The sequence below is a fragment of the Rhipicephalus microplus genome, chromosome X, assembly GCF_043290135.1.
Source record: "Rhipicephalus microplus isolate Deutch F79 chromosome X, USDA_Rmic, whole genome shotgun sequence".
Taxonomy (NCBI): Eukaryota; Metazoa; Arthropoda; class Arachnida; order Ixodida; family Ixodidae; genus Rhipicephalus; species Rhipicephalus microplus.
In genome coordinates this window covers 262,148,591-262,164,314 of record NC_134710.1, presented here as the reverse complement: position 1 = coordinate 262,164,314, position 15,724 = coordinate 262,148,591, and the positions used below count along the sequence as shown (strand labels likewise).

The 15,724-nt window shown below is 43.6% G+C and overlaps 2 protein-coding genes across 7 annotated transcripts in view; one reads left to right on the top strand and one right to left on the bottom strand.

Annotated features, from left to right (window-relative positions):
- Positions 1 to 442: 442 nt before the first annotated feature.
- Positions 443 to 15,724, top strand: part of LOC119161564 (small ribosomal subunit protein RACK1) — a 63,541-nt gene continuing 48,259 nt past the window's right edge. For 4 of the 6 annotated variants that reach the window (XR_005108477.2, XM_075879016.1, XM_075879014.1 and 1 more), the window contains exons 1-3: positions 11,361 to 11,607; positions 11,792 to 11,963; positions 12,039 to 12,186. Coding sequence is in view for 5 of the 6 variants with exons in the window: in XM_075879016.1 (XP_075735131.1) it covers positions 11,499 to 11,607; positions 11,792 to 11,963; positions 12,039 to 12,186 (429 nt within the window). In the remaining variant the exon portion in view is untranslated. Of the gene's footprint in view, positions 641 to 11,360; positions 11,654 to 11,791; positions 11,964 to 12,038; positions 12,187 to 15,724 lie in introns of those variants that run through there. The other 2 variants (XM_075879018.1, XM_075879017.1) reach the window with 2 other exon arrangements.
- LOC142776090 (uncharacterized) lies at positions 1,629 to 10,558 on the bottom strand. The gene is made up of 6 exons (XM_075879012.1): positions 6,428 to 10,558; positions 5,654 to 5,807; positions 5,458 to 5,523; positions 5,074 to 5,139; positions 4,153 to 4,538; positions 1,629 to 4,065 (listed from the first exon to the last, which is right to left on the bottom strand). Exons 1-6 carry the CDS (start codon positions 6,587 to 6,589, stop codon positions 3,808 to 3,810), a joined length of 1,092 nt encoding a protein of 363 aa, XP_075735127.1. The 5' UTR covers positions 6,590 to 10,558; the 3' UTR covers positions 1,629 to 3,807.

Below are 15,724 nucleotides of genomic sequence, written 5' to 3'. Positions count from 1 at the left end.
CCCCATTTCTATCCGGCTGAATCTTTTGACATTCCATGACTATGTGGTCAATTGTTTCTTTATTTATGCCACATCCAACACATGTCTCATCCTGTGACGAATATTTGCTCCTGTAAGTTAGAGGTAACTTTCTAGGTAGCGCATCTGCCGCGCGCGCCACCTAGAAAGTTCCTGTAGCAGACGACGCCCAGCTTTAAGCACGGCATTCAGCTGTTAGAAAAATATCTGCACATGCCAGGAAATAAAAGCTACTGATGCCTGACTGTGATGAAGGCTGAAATAAGAGCCCAAAATGTTAAAGCTGTGCCTTTATTTTAAATAAACATTGAAAAAGAGAGCGGAAAAAATGTTTGATCGCCTATATTCGGCATGTTTACATCTCGTTTATTCGCGTTCGTATTACATTGCGTTTTCCAACGTAAATTAGCTGCATATAATTAAAAAAAACGAAGGCGCGTTGATTCGCTTTCATTTCACAAAATAGTCGGAGCCCTTGACGGAAACAACAGCGAGCCGGGACCGAAGACAACCCGAGGCGAGTTTACCCGGTGCTGCCCATGGCGCCTGCCTTGGTCGCTGTATTGGCTTTACCTTGGCGACTGCGTGCGCTTAATCCGATTGCTCTCCGCCTTTCTTGCTCGTAAGTGTGCTGTGTACATATAGTGGTCACTTCGGTCGAACAATGCATCTCACAGCCATCCGGAGCGAAAAAATTTCGACATGGCGTTGCTGAAACGCGATCCTCGCTGAAAGTAAACATCCTGCGCACGTGTGTGGAAACTAAAATTTGGTGGAAACGCTTGCGCTAACAGTCTTCTTCTCACTGCGTGCGGCGATTGCCCGACCACTTGAGTGTCTTTTGCTATTCTGTGCTACGAGTCAACGCAAGCGTCACGACATTCCAAAGCGCCATGTCATCGCCGATCGTCGAATTGGTTCGTGTTGCAAATGCGACCTAACCGCGCGGAACACCATGGTGTAGTTAAATTTCTTCGACAAGGCTTCTTGTGTGCGCGTGTGTGAATGCGGTTGTATTCCTGATATGAGCAACGTCGGTACGTAGCCTTGAATCACCGCGTGGATTTTTAATAGTGCGTTTATGCTTTTTCGATTTGCCTTTGTGCCTCCCTGAAGCGCACAAGCTTCTCAAGAATTAAAGATCCTTAAGTGAAACGCCCGCGAATTGGCCTAGTTATTGTTGCACTTTATTTTGCTGGCGATTTTATATCGCTTCTGATGTTTTTCCTACGTTAGTTCGCAGCTTGGTGCTTTTCATCAGTGAAATAGCATTGCTGCTTACCGAGACATTTCGTTTAGTATCCGAGTGTGAGGGTAACCTAAGAGTAACAGAGTAGACAATAATGTACTTTGATATATTTTTATTATTTGGTGGCCAGTAGCTGTGGATATGGGGTATTTATTTATTTAAGAAGATACTGCCTGTCAGAATGCCATACTTTAGGCAGTGGTGAGCGATACATATAGGAGATATACAGTGATAGCCAGTGGCTATATGGTATTTATTTATTTAAGAACATACAGTTAGTCCGAATGCCATACTTTAGGCAAGGGTCAGCAATATAGTGGGAACAACACAATTCAGGAAATACAGTCATGGCCAGCAGCAATGGCTATGTGGTATTTCTTTATTTATTTTAGAACATACAGCCAGTCCGAATGCCATACTTTAGGCAGGATCAGCAATACAATGGGAATAACACAATACAAGAAATAGACAATGCATACAGAACAATATTAAATATAGACTAGATCATAATGTAGGAACAAGAGTATTATTTGTTTAAAACGAAAGCCTGAATGATACACAAACCCAAACAAAGTTTCATAATACCACACTATTATCACTACACGAGCAGTACAGTAACAGCAACTATCACTTATTTACCATAACGGCTTGACATATACACATGCCGCCTTGCAGGAGCTGAGCAAAGTTTTTCATCCATCCATATACACATGCAGCACAAAAATATAATGACATTAAGTTGTACAACTACGTAAGGTTATGCTTGCAGACAACAGCTGCGGCACATGCCACCCACAATGCAAAGTACAGAGTAACGCAGGTACTTACTAGTATATTTAATTACACATTCAATGCACGAAATACGCTTAGGATGTGCTTCCAAGTGAACAAAAGGACATGACATGAAGCTGGAACTGAACAGTAAGGGTAGCTTAAATAACTATTAAACTGCAAAAACAAAGAACAGCCACGCTTACAGTAGTACAAGAGACATCATACATTTTACACAAACTTTTCTACCAGTACTACCTAATGCTACCTGCAGCAACATGCATTCCAATGCTTTGGCTACCAAACTTCTGTGAGCTTTGAATTTTTGTCATAAGGAGATGGTTTTTCTTTTTCACGAGAATTGAGATTCTAGTTCTTAAAAACGTGGCAAGGAGTTTGTCCGATATGCTGTGGCATGTAGGGAAGCAATTGCCCAAGTACGGGGAACTTTGAATGGTACTCTGAAGTTTAGATGCAGAAACTCTGTTTGCAATCAATGCATCTTCATTTAAGTGCACATAATTTTCAGCAGCCTCTATTAACTGCAAGACAGCTGGTGATAGAACTGTCAATGCCGGCTTCTCTTTGTTGTAGCACTTCAGCATTGTGAGCTTGTTTCCCTCAGCTGAGCTTGTGATCGCTTCAACACAGGCTTGACAGGAGTTTGCCTTCTTGACTTGTGCAACAACATAACCAGCAAGGTACTCCATGGATTCATGTTCTAAGTCTTGAATATCAAGGAGGTCAGACGGACGAACAACATACATTTTGCTTTCATTTGGTTTGTTGTCATCAACCATGCCAGTCAAGAGAAGGCAGTCTTCTTCAGTGTAGCTGCCGTCCTTACTTGGCCTCAGAAACTGGGCCATCATAGCAGCTCGAAGCGAAAACTTGAATTCAAGTACACGAGGCACCGGGTTCTTACACCTTAGTGTAGAGAAAAGATTCTCTAGGGCATCTTGGCCGAACCTGCTCAGGAGCAGAAACTTAAAGTTGTACTTTTCAAGAAACAGTGCCTGCAGTAGCAACACTGATGTTGTCGCTAGGACAACGCCAGTCTGCACTAGTTTCCAGGTGGCTTTTTTTTCATCCCCAATACATATTTTTTCAAAAAGTGCAATTGTTTCTTCAAGAGACTGAAGGGCCTTTCCATACTCAACATCATCAAAATGGCTCAAAGCCAGTTTTGTTGTTCTGGAAGTCATGAGTCTGAACCATCGAAACATCATCTCAAGAAACCATGCAGTTGTCAAGGCTGGTTTATCTAATGTTCCATTATCTACAAGCAAGGGTACTGCAGCAGCAGTGTCGCTGTTGATAAGGCTGAATGCTGGCCCCACCTTCATTTTATCATAATGGCTGGGGTCAACTGAAGAAGGCTTCAGGTGGGGAGCTAGCTTTAGCTCTGCATTGCTGTGCACAAGCTTCTTTATAGGCTCTGCACAAGCTTCTTTATAGGCTCGACGGATATTTCATTTCCTGGCAGATTGTTTTTTTTTTTCACTACTTCTTCGGGCAAGTATATCTTCTGGCCCTTAGTTAAGTGGCTCCTCAGGTTCTTAAGGAGATGAGGAACGTCAGCCATGAAAAAAAGTTGCCTAGATGCATCACATGGGTGGGGACACGAGGTTTTAGGCTTGCTGTGCTTGCCTACAATTGTACCGAACAGTTTCCAGACGGCTTGGTTCCCCCCTCTCATGTCTGTCACCACAACATCTACTTTCAGGGAAATTGCCTCACATGCTTTTATGATGACAATGATTATATCCTTAACTGTTTTGGCATGGAATGAATTTCCAGTCAAATGGTAAGCAACTGTTTGCTTCCAACGGGTTGTTATCCCACTGAGCATAAATACCAGCCCATGAGTGGCCAAACAGTCGAGTGGCAGTGTTCCGTCTGCAAGAGGTATAGTTGGGGCTCCAAGCACTGTTTCCCGAGGATGGGTTGTACACTAAGCCTGGTGCAAGCTGCATCTCATCGAGCATTAAAGTGGCGTGCCGCTCCTCTGGTGACATGAGGCTAACCTATGGAGTGGAAAGATTTAGTTAGGCGATGCAAACAGCGGTGCTATGGTAACAAGACAGGTTATGGGCACCTGTCTGTGCACTTACCTTTAGTGCGAGAGACGCCATGATGTCCTCCAGCAAACCTGGTGTGAACTTGTACCCTTCCAAGTGACGATGTAGGGTGCGTTCTGTTGGCGGAGGTTGTCCAAGCTCCCTGACTGAGTCATAGCCACGTGCTCCACAGGAAAGTCTCATTTTCAATGCCTTTATAACAGTCTTCTTAGTCCATCGAGTCCCCTGCATTGTTGCCATCTTCAGACATTTAACTTGGTCTTCATTCAAGTATTTGTTTAGTCCTGTGACAAGGTGCTTATTTGTAGTTAGTGCCTGGAAACACTGCTTCTGAGCAAGTTGAAGCTTCCGTCGCGTCGCCTGAAGTTCAATTTCAAGCTGGGCCACCTTCTTCTGTAGAGCTGCTTGTATCAAGTGGCCTGAAATAGTGCACCGAAATTAGGTCTAAAGCAGTTGTCTATGCTAAACAGGCAAGAGCGGGGGCTAAGTGGTACTTCATATTGAAAATGTCACACTGATACAGAAAGCGCGTGCACGGAACAGCCTGTTTGCTGTTCTCTGTATGTGTATTCTTTATCAGTGCGATATATCCCCTAGTTTTAAATAGCATTGTTAAGGATGCGTTGCTGACAGCAAATGACCTGCATGAGAGCAGGAAAGCGCAACACAAAAATATCAGATAAGCGCAGGAATATCTAACATTCCCGCATGTTTCTTTTCCCTTGTTCCCTTCATGCAGTTCATTTTCTCTCACTCTGCACGAGTTGCACACAAATCAGTACTGTTACGGGTATAATGTATTGCTATTTACGAAACAAAGGGCCTCGACCTCCTAGTAGCGTGGAAACTTGCATTGAAAGAAAGGTTGTGTCAGCTTCCGTAAGTGTCGCTATGCGCAAAAGAGGCATTGAATGACGGCACACAAAAAAATTCGAACAAAACTGTTTAACTCACCAGCCTGTGTACTTTCTGGCTGGAATGGAGCAGGAATCTGTAGGTCTAGTTGCATATCAGGAAAATCTGCATAGAGCACAAAGCAAGTTGACAACCAGCAATGTAGAGAGGCATTGGTATCTCACATGGGGAATACACATGCTTTGGGCCACACAAAATATCTGCCTGTTTGCTTGGATCAGCTGTAGACACAGCTTTATTAGACGTGAAGGTAAGTTTGAACCATATTTTGCAACATAAAAAAAGATTGTAAATTGCAAAATATAAAATATCTCTGTGCTGTCTGCACGACATATATCGTCTGTATGTGAACGGATGAAGAGCATAAGCACACAATTTACCAGCTGATGGAAAGGTAAGAGCTCACAGACGGGAGAAACTTACCATTCTCAGTGTCGACTGGCTGGAGTTCGACATTGACCTGTGTGTTTTGCTTGACTTTGGGGTCATCTGGGTAGGATACATGAACATAATGACAAATGATAACTCAAGGATTGTTTTCATTGCAATAATCAAATTTGACTTGAACGCTGTGAATAGCATTCAAGATCATTTGTCCTAATGAACACCGTGAACATACCAGTACTTTCCACTCTTGTTCCTTTAGGGGGTGGCTTGCGTGGCTTTGCAACTGGTCGATGCAAAAAGATGCTTGGTGTCGCAAATGGCCTTAGCTTCTTTTCACCGGTATTCTTGAGAATAATCGGTTCAAACTGGTCTTCTGTGAAATGATCCTGTAGCAGATTTGGAAACGACCTTCTAAACATGTTGTAAAGCGAAGTTAACAACGCGCACAGAGATAGAGAACTAGAGATAGTAGAACTCACTGCTGAAATTTATGAATGTTTATCGCTATACCAATAATAATAATTGCTGGGGTTTTACGTGCCAAAACCACGATATGAGTAAGAGGCAAGTCGTAGTGGACTGGTCCGGTAATTTCGCGACTACTTGGGATTCTATTACGTGCACTGAATACACACCGTACACGAGCCTCTAGCATTTCACCTCCATCGAAAATGCGACCGCCGAGGACGGGATCGAAGCGCGTCTTTCCAGTCAGCAGCCGAGCACCGTAACCGCAGTAACTGCCATACCACGACGGCGGACAAATTTAGGTCGCGTGCAACACAATGAGGATATCTGTCAGCGAGTTAGTGCGCTTCCCTTGCTTTATTTAATTGCATGCTAGGCTTGTAGTGCATGACCTACGTCAGCGGGTTCATAAAGCACTAAAATGAATAATCTCGACAAATGTGGGCCATCAAAACCAGCGCGCACGAATGAAATGCTATTGCAGCTCAGCACATGCACGCGTACGCTTTCTCTTGCGCCTTTGTGTCGCGTTACTTACCTCGTATAGTCGTGCAGTGGCCGACGGTTCGAAGTCTTTCCGTCCAATTCTGTGCAACCACACTTTTCTTCTGGTTAGGTTCTGCTTGCCCCGCAGGATGCAAAATAACTTCTTGCCGTCTTTCGTCCGGTTTCGGCACCCAAACGCACAGCAACATGGCATATCGGACCTTCCAGAACGAAATCACTTCTGATCAATGAAAAGATTAGAAGAAAGGGAGCTCAGTGGCTGGAAGAAGTACATAAAAAAGATAGAAAGGCAGCTGCGAAATTTTGGAACCATCTAAACTCCCTAAGAAATGAGATGAGCCTAGAGCAGAGTTTTATAACTACAGCCCAAGGTGCTAGGCTAGAAGGGGACGAAGCTATTGAATATATAACAACAAGTGTGACAGAAAAATTTCAACAAAGAAGTACTTTATGCACCACAATAGACAAGGACGAATCAAGTGGTGCAATGGCTCCATTTTCACAACGAGAGTGGGAAAGGGCTGAAAAAAGGGTTCCTAGTAGTACATCAACAGGCCCAGATGGCATTCCAACTAGGCTGATAAAGACATTAGGTCCGAAGGCTAAACAGGCTTTGAGAGAGGCAGTGAGCACAATAATAATCGATGGTGAAGTTCCCGATGGATGGAAACTTAGCAGGATAAGCATGATCTATAAACGAAAGGGGGACAAAGCTGACATAAACAACTACCGTCCTATAACAGTGACATCAGTGGTCTACAGGCTGGCGACACAGATTATAAAGGAAAGACTGCAGGCATGGATAGAGGATGAGGGGGTGCTGGGGGAACTGCAGAATGGGTTTCGGAAACACAGGAGGTTGGAAGATAATCTGTTCTCACTGACGCAGTGCATCGAAATAGCAGAAAAGGAACACAGGCCCCTGTGGCTAGCATTTTCGGATATCAAGGGAGCGTACGATAGCGTGGTTCAAGAGGAATTGTGGGGAATACTGGACACACTAGGCGTGAAACATGTAGTCACTAATCTTTTAAAGGATATTTATAAAGGTAGTAAGGTAGTTATAAAGTGGGAAAAACAGGTATCCAAGCCTGCAGAGGCAAAACGGGGGCTTAGGCAGGGGTGTCCCCTGTCACCCTTATTATTCATGATGTACCTACAAGGATTAGAGGCCAAATTAGAGGGAAGTGGACTGGGCTTCAACCTCTCTTTAGTCAAACAAGGAAAACTCATTGATCAGGCACTACCAGCATTAATGTACACAGATGATATAGTGCTAATGGCCAACAACAAGGAAGATTTGCAGAGATTGATGGACACATGCAGTAATGAGGGAGATAGGTTAGATTTTATATTCAGTAAGGAAAAATCAGCAGTCATGATTTTCAATGACAACGAAGGTAGTGAGCTTAGAAAACAGGAGGTCACGCTAGAGATAACAGATAAATACAAATATCTGGGCGTATGGATAAGCAATGGGACCGAGTATCTGAGGGAACACGAAATATACGTGACGACTAAAGGTAACAGGAATGCAGCAGTCATGAAAAATAGGGCACTGTAGAATTACAATAGGTATGATGTTGTGACAGGAATATGGAAAGGGGTCATGGTTCCTGGGCTGATGTTCGGCAATGCGGTCTTGTGCATGAGATCAGAAGTTCAAGCAAGATTAGAAATTAAGCAACGTGGAATAGGTAGGCTTGCTTTAGGAGCTCACGGGAATACACCAAATCAGGGAGTACAAGGTGATATGGGATGGACATCATTTGAGGGCAGGGAAGCTAGCAGCAAGATAAAATTTGAGAAGCGATTGAGAGAAATGGGGGAGGAGCGTTGGGCTAGGAAGGTTTTCAGCTACTTGTACATGAAGAATGTCGATACGAAATGGAGGAAGCGAACCAGGAAGTTGACTGGTAAATACTTAGAAAACAGCAGGTGGCCGAACCAAAAAGAACTTTTGGTTAAGAAGAAAGTGAAGGAAACGGAGACTGACTTGTGGAGAATGGGCATGATTGAGAAGTCCGCACTAGAGATCTATCGAACTTTTAAACAGGAAATTGCCAAGGAAAGGATCTATGACAATACTCGGAGTAGTTCTCTACTGTTTGAGGCCAGGACGGGAGTACTGCGAACCAAGACATATCGGACCAAATACGAAGGGGTAGACACAGTATGCAGTGTGTGTGGAGAGGAAGAAGAAACTGCCGAACACTTGATAATGTTCTGTAAAGGGCTTCACCCTATAGTTCAGGATGATGGCGCAGAGTTTTACAAAGCACTGGGGTTTAGGGACAGCAAGGGCAAAATAGACTTCAAGCGGGTAGACTTAACTAGAAGGAGGTTATCTGATTGGTGGCTAAAGTCAAGGCACGAGTGAAAATTAAACCCTTCACTGCGAAGTACGAATCCTCAGCTTCATTATTTAAAGGAAAAAAAAAAGATAAATGTAATGGTTAGTTCACCAAGTATTACGGCTAGGTGGCATTAGCCGCCGCCCGATCTAAAGGGTACAGCCACATCCATCCATCCATCATGCTGAGGGAACTGCAGAACGGGTTTCGGAAACACAGGAAGTTGGAAGACAATCTGTTCTCACTGACGCAGTGCATCGAAATAGCAGAAAAGGAACACAGGCCCCTGTGGCTAGCATTTTTGGATATCAAGGGAGCGTACGATAGCGTGGTTCAAGAGGAATTATCGGGAATACTGGACACACTAGGCGTGGAAGATGTAGTGACAAATTTTTTTAACGAGATCTATAAAAGTAACAAGGTAGTCATAAAGTGGGAAAAACAGGTATCTAAGCCCACAGAGGTGAAACGGGGGCTTAGGCAGGGGTGTCCTCTGTCACCCGTGTTATTCATGATGTACCTACAAGGATTAGACGCCAAATTAGAGGGAAGTGGACTGGGCTTCAACCTCTCTTTCGTCAAACAAGGAAAACTCATTGAACAGGCACTATCAGCATTGATGTACGCAGATGATAAAGTGCTAATGGCCGACAACAAGGAAGATTTGCAGAGATTGGTGGACATCTGCGGTAATGAGGTAGATAAGTTAGATTTTAGATTCAGTAAGGAAAAATCATCAGTCATGATTTTCAATGACAACGAAGATAGTGAGCTTAGAATACAGGAGGTCATGCTAGAGATAACAGATAAATACAAATATCTGGGCGTATGGATAAGCAATGGGACCGAGTATCTGAGGGAACACGAAATATACGTGATGACTAAAGGTAACAGGAATGCAGCAGTGATGAAAAATAGGGCACTGTGGAATTACAATAGGTATGATGTTGTGAGAGGAATATGGAAAGGGGTCATGGTTCCTGGGCTGATGTTCGGCAATGCGGTCTTGTGCATGAGATCAGAAGTTCAAGCAAGATTAGAAATTAAGCAACGTGGAATAGGTAGGCTTGCTTTAGGAGCTCACGGGAATACACCAAATCAGGGAGTACAAGGTGATATGGGATGGACATCATTTGAGGGCAGGGAAGCTAGCAGCAAGATAAAATTTGAGAAGCGATTGAGAGAAATGGGGGAAAAACGTTGGGCTAGGAAGGTATTCAGCTACTTGTACAAGAAGAATGTCGATACAAAATGGCGGAAGCGAACCAGAATATTGAATCATAAATTCTTGAAAACAGCAAGGGGCCAAACCAAAAAGATTTATCGGTTAAGAAGAAGGTGAAGGAAGCTGAGACTGATATGTGGAGAATTAGCATGATTAAGAAGTCCGCACTAGACATCTATCGAACTTTGAAGCAGGAAATAGCCAAGGAAAGGATCTATGATAATACTCGGGGTAGTTCTCTACTGTTTGAGACCAGGGCGGGAGTATTGCGAACAAATTATCACACATAGTTCCTACACAGCATCAGCAGCACCTCTCTTTAGCACTCTCGAAATTCTACCGTTAATTTCCACCTTTCAACTCAAACTTGGAATTTTATTATTCAGAAGTAGAGTCGGTGACATTCCCACTGACATACTTCCCCGCACACATCTCCACAATACTAATAACACAGGGTTTTCTGAGTAACTTTCTGCTTCCAAACGTAAGTACTAAGTATGGCAAAATGACAGCCTTGTTTTCTGCAATTTCTTTCTGGAACTCACTACCATCAATTAATAAATCAAGCCCCTCATTACATTGTTTCCGGCGGCACCTGAAACAGTTCTTACTAACAACATGCGACACCTGAATATGCATGTATGTGTGTATATATATATATATATATATATATATATATATATATATATATATATATATATATATATATATATATATATATATATATATATATAAGGGAAAGAAGTGTATATCTAAGGGCTCGCTTTTCCGTGTTTTAACACAATATTAATGAGATCTAACAGACAGTAATGCCAAGGAATGTACAGGGGAAGTTATTAGAACCAATGGAATGTAAATAAGTAGAAAGAAAAGTGGATGAAAAGATAACCAGCCGTGAGCAGGAATCGAACCTACGACCTTCGAATAACGCGTTCGATGCTGTTACCACTGAGCTACCACAGCGGCCTTCCCTCCATCCACTTTTTTTGAGGTTTATATGTTAATTTAGAAGTAGGAGTGACAGTCAGCGTCATCTATAAACGAAACGACGAGTTTGAAAACACTCTTATGCGCATGTTTGGCGTCACGTAGCACGTGAACTTATTATGAGCGGGCAGCTGATTAATTGTCCCTCTTATACAACCTAAACACACCAAGTCTGCCAGTACGAGACCCTCGTTCAATGAAATAAGGGCTCGTTTTTCCGCGTTTTAACACAATATTAATGAGATCTAACGGACAGTAATGCCAAGGAATGTACAGAGGAAGTTATTAGAACCAATGGAATGTAAATAAGAAGAAAAAAAAGTGGATGAAAAAATAACCAGCCGTGAGCAGGAAAACGAGGGCTACTCTTTAGTGGGCAACATTGTGCATCAATTTTTTTTGCTGGCAACATTGTGGGCATTGCCTAGGTGTGAAGGTCTCGTGTCGCGCATGTGGTTACGCTCTGCTCACTAGCTGCTGAAGCGTGCAAATTGCATGAATTTATTACTTCGAACCCTTTGACTTAAAGAGAAGTAATGACTGAGCAACTGCATTTGCGAGGCACCCTTCGGGGTCATAATGGCTGGGTAACACAAATCGCGTGTAACCCGAAGTTTCCGGATACGATCCTTTCATCATCCCGAGGTCTAGTTTCTCATTTACTTGGTCAATATTTCATCTCATAAAACTGGTAACCTCGCAATACTTGCTGTTTTATTCCTGTGCTAGTATTTAATGTTATATGTGCAGTTTAATAAATAGAGTAATAGTTGAGGGTGCCTTAAGCTTGTTTAGACAGCGGTGTGTTAGATTTTTTTTTTTTTTTCAGATAAAACATTGATCTTATGGAAGCTTACCCGTGACGACATTAATTACGGTATCCCCAGAAAGCGCCTGAAAGGGCATGGACATTTTGTCACAGACGTTGTGATGTCCTGTGACGGCCAATATGCTCTATCCAGCTCGTGGGATAAAACACTGCGGCTTTGGGATCTATGCGAGTAAGTCGGTTAGGGCATGTTTTTGTATCGCATTGAATATGTTCTTCCAACGTACAACTTGGCGTGTACTTGCAGGGGAACTGCCACCCGTCGATTCGAAGGTCATGAAAAGGATGTTCTGAGTACTGCATTTTCGGCGGACAATCGGCAGATCGTGTCAGGATCACGAGACAAGACGATCAAGCTGTGGAACACTCTAGCGGAGTGCAAGTACACAATCAAGGTAATCGACTGGTGCTTCGTGTTCTTATTTTACAGTTGTAGCAGCATGTTCTCAAGGTATCTATACTGTTTTTCATACATAGCATTCAGTGTTGTGGTAAAATTCAAGCAATTCGGTGAGACAAGATTTATTCTTGTAGAGAGCCGGTATTAATTACAGCACTGGTGTTGCTGCTGCACCTTAAAGGTAGCATGACATACAGTAACTCTACTGCACCCTGTATGCTCCCTATGGGAACAAAGTGGCGCATAGGTCTACCATCTCTCCTGGTTAGCAACCACAGTTACCCGCGACTGTTTTTGCAGGCAACTTAAGCCTGTCGCTGATTGACAAAATGTGTCGCCGATTGCCAGTTGACATGCTTGGCGTGTCAATGACCGGCGAAGAAAGAAGAAACACCTCTCGGGACTGTGCCATGGGAGTTCAAAATCATTTTTTGTCTGTCCGGTTACACAAAGCGTGACGGTGTAGCGTAGTGCCAAATAACATGCAAGGTAGATAGATACAACAGGTAGCAAAGGCTCGATAGAAGCCCATACATTCAGAAAATGGTGGCTGATCAGCTGCTCATTGGGCTTAGCGCCATCTCTGTGAAGAGGGAACACTTCGGGCGAAACAAAAATTAAAGCGGATGTCACGCAATAGTTAGCAAACGAATAATGTCATATTGTGTGCAGTAGTGCAAAATTTGATCTCAAATTAATTTTTATAGGGCCCTGATAGCTAAGGACTACGGCAATCTCTGGCGACTCCTCCACGAGTGCGCTTCAAGTCAACGCCAGCTAATCTGATACCGACTCATGACTAGATAGTGATGATTAAGTGAAAATTGTGTCAGTTTTACTAGGAAACTTTTTTTTAAACTTTTATTCGATGTTCGTGTCATCTTCCACACATGGATTAAAGCAACCATCAGCGTATACCTGTCATATCTGGAGCATTGCTTATGTGCTTCATACATAGGCAGGTTTTGTAGCATGCACAATTCTTGTGTTCTTCAGTTTTAACTGGAAGGAATGACACCTAGTCACACCAAAATTATGATATTTGAATTTTATTCAATGGTCGCAGTAAGTAATATGTATTGCATTGCACACAATAGTAATAAGCACGAAAAATCTGCGGACACTACTTGCGTTATGTTTTATTTTGTGCATTATGCTCCGATAAATTACTGCTACGTATGCGAATGCAGACATGCAAACTGTAACGTGATAGATAACTTGGCAATCTGCTCATAATAGTAGGCACTGCATGCTCAAGAAGGAAACTGGGCTGCAGGAATACTGCTGGATGAAAGTCCAGCGAGCTCTGTATTGCGAACCATTGGCCTTGTTTCTTATCTAGAAGACATGGGTCACAGGCATATGTTAGTTGCTATTGCGTCCTTGCACAGCACATCGTTTCCGCTAGTACCGACGGAAGCACTCGGCGTTAAGTGTAATCCACATCGTCCCGCTGCCCATTGGACACTGCACTCAAGACGTTCACCAATGATAAAACGCACCTCACATTTTCGCACACAGTAGAGAGCCCCGCTGCGGTGGTCTAGTGGCTAAGGTACTCAGCTGCTGACCCGCAAGTCGCGGGATCGATTCCCTGCTGCGGCGGCTGCATTTTCGATGGAGCCGAAAATGCTGCAGGCCCGTGTGCTCAGATTTGGGCGCATGTTAAAGAACCCCAGGTGGTCGAAATTTCTGGAGCCCTATACTACGGCGTCTCTTATAATCATATGATGGTTTTGGGACTTTAAACCCCACATATCAATCATCAATGGCATACAGCCGAGAACGTAAGCAACTGTGAAGCACTAAAACACATGAGGGGGTGTGTCATGACAGACGAATTTTACGAGCGTGCCTTTCCATGCAGTGCAAAGGCTGCACTGAGTAATAATAGCGTGAACAGAGGGCGCTAGAAAAAGGATTTTTCATAATAATAAAACACTCAAAAATCCTTTGCTCCTTACACCTACATAATATCTTGGAGAAAGAAATTTCATTTGTAAAACAGTGATTGCTTCGACTTTGAATCAAACTTAGTTTTTCAGTATTAGTGTTTGTTCCCATAACTCCCCATGCTGATGTCACTGGCAATAGCTTGTGAACCACTTTTCGCCCGAAATTTCACCACCTTTTTGAATAGACCTTGTAACATGCACCGCAGCTGCCGCATTGTCAAGTGGCACCAGCTATGGAAGATAAGCAACTCACAAACACAAAATATAGGTCCTTAGAGATTCGAGGATGGCTCGACTGAGCCTACAGCATTGATTATTTTAATATGTTTTTCGAAAATGGTGTTGAATTCACGCAACTACTTTGCTGTCGAAGCTTAAGGACATGAATCTAAAGCAAAAAATTGGCAGATCCCACGTACAGTGGGATCTGCCAATTTTGTGTCATTTACCTTCATCATTTACCGTGTCATTTACCTTCATCATCTTTTCACGCCACCTGATACCAAATTTGGTATATGTGGAGCTAGCGAAACGGCCGCGAGCATGCTATGAGCGTAGCATGTAGTCGTGTTATGCATGACACACATATCATGATTATCATCTTCAGACATGTAATTTAACTTCGCCGTCTATTGACGTCATGCAATACCAATTTAGTATATGTGAAGCTAGAGAAACAACCACGAGCGCATCATGAGCGTGGCATGTGGTCGTGTTCTTACATGACACGCATCTCATGATTATCATGTTTGCACCAGTCGCATACCTTTGTCATCCCTTCTCGCCTTGTAACACCAAACTTGGAATATGTGAATCTAGCGAAACGACGGGTAGAGCATTATGAAGGGCCCAATGTACTGTGACGTAACATTGACACGCGCACGCTGGGCGCAGGGACGCTACGCTAGCAAAACGCGAACACTCTATAGTCTGATGCCAGACGCGACCAGCGTCTGTCGGCACGGCCCAGCGGCAACCGGTGCGCAGTGCGACACGCTGCATTTCACACCAAACACGTTACGCAGAATGCCCCATGTCTGTCTAGCTTTGTGACGAAGGGACGCTGGGCGTGCTCAAACGCGCATGCGCCAAAGCAACGCAGTGCGGCGCGTGCCTGCGAGTATATGCCAGGCAGATCGGCCCCTGGCGTGGCAACGCCAGCATGACGCGACGAAACAAACGCTGGAGCACATGCGCACCAGGTCACGTCTAAGTGTATTGGCGCCTTGAGTGTGGCATGTAGTCATGCTCTTACATGACACGCATCTCATAATTATTATGTTTGCACCAGTCATATACCTTCGTCATCCATTCACGTGACGTAATACCAAATTTGGCTTATATGAATCTAGCGAAACGGCCCCTAGCTTTATGAGTGCAGCATCTAGTCATGTTGCTACATGACATGTGTCATGATTATTATGTTTGGACATGTCATTTACATATGTCGTTCGTTCGCGTCACGTAATACTGAATTCGGTACATGTGAAGCTAGCGAGACGGCCGCAAGCGCATCATGAGCGCAGCATGTAGTCCCATTGTTGCATGACACGCATCACATGATTATCATGCTTGCAC

What these genes read in the sequence shown, in the direction of transcription:
- LOC142776090 (XM_075879012.1), bottom strand. Translation starts at nt 6,589, where the DNA reads ATGCCATGTTGCTGTGCGTTTGGGTGCCGAAACCGGACGAAAGACGGC. An exon ending in CCACTGCACGACTATACGAG is followed by an intron (nt 5,808 to 6,427) that starts GTAAGTAACGCG and finishes AATCTGCTACAG; the next exon opens with GATCATTTCACAGAAGACCA. An exon ending in TGGCGTCTCTCGCACTAAAG is followed by an intron (nt 4,066 to 4,152) that starts GTAAGTGCACAG and finishes TCCACTCCATAG; the next exon opens with GTTAGCCTCATGTCACCAGA.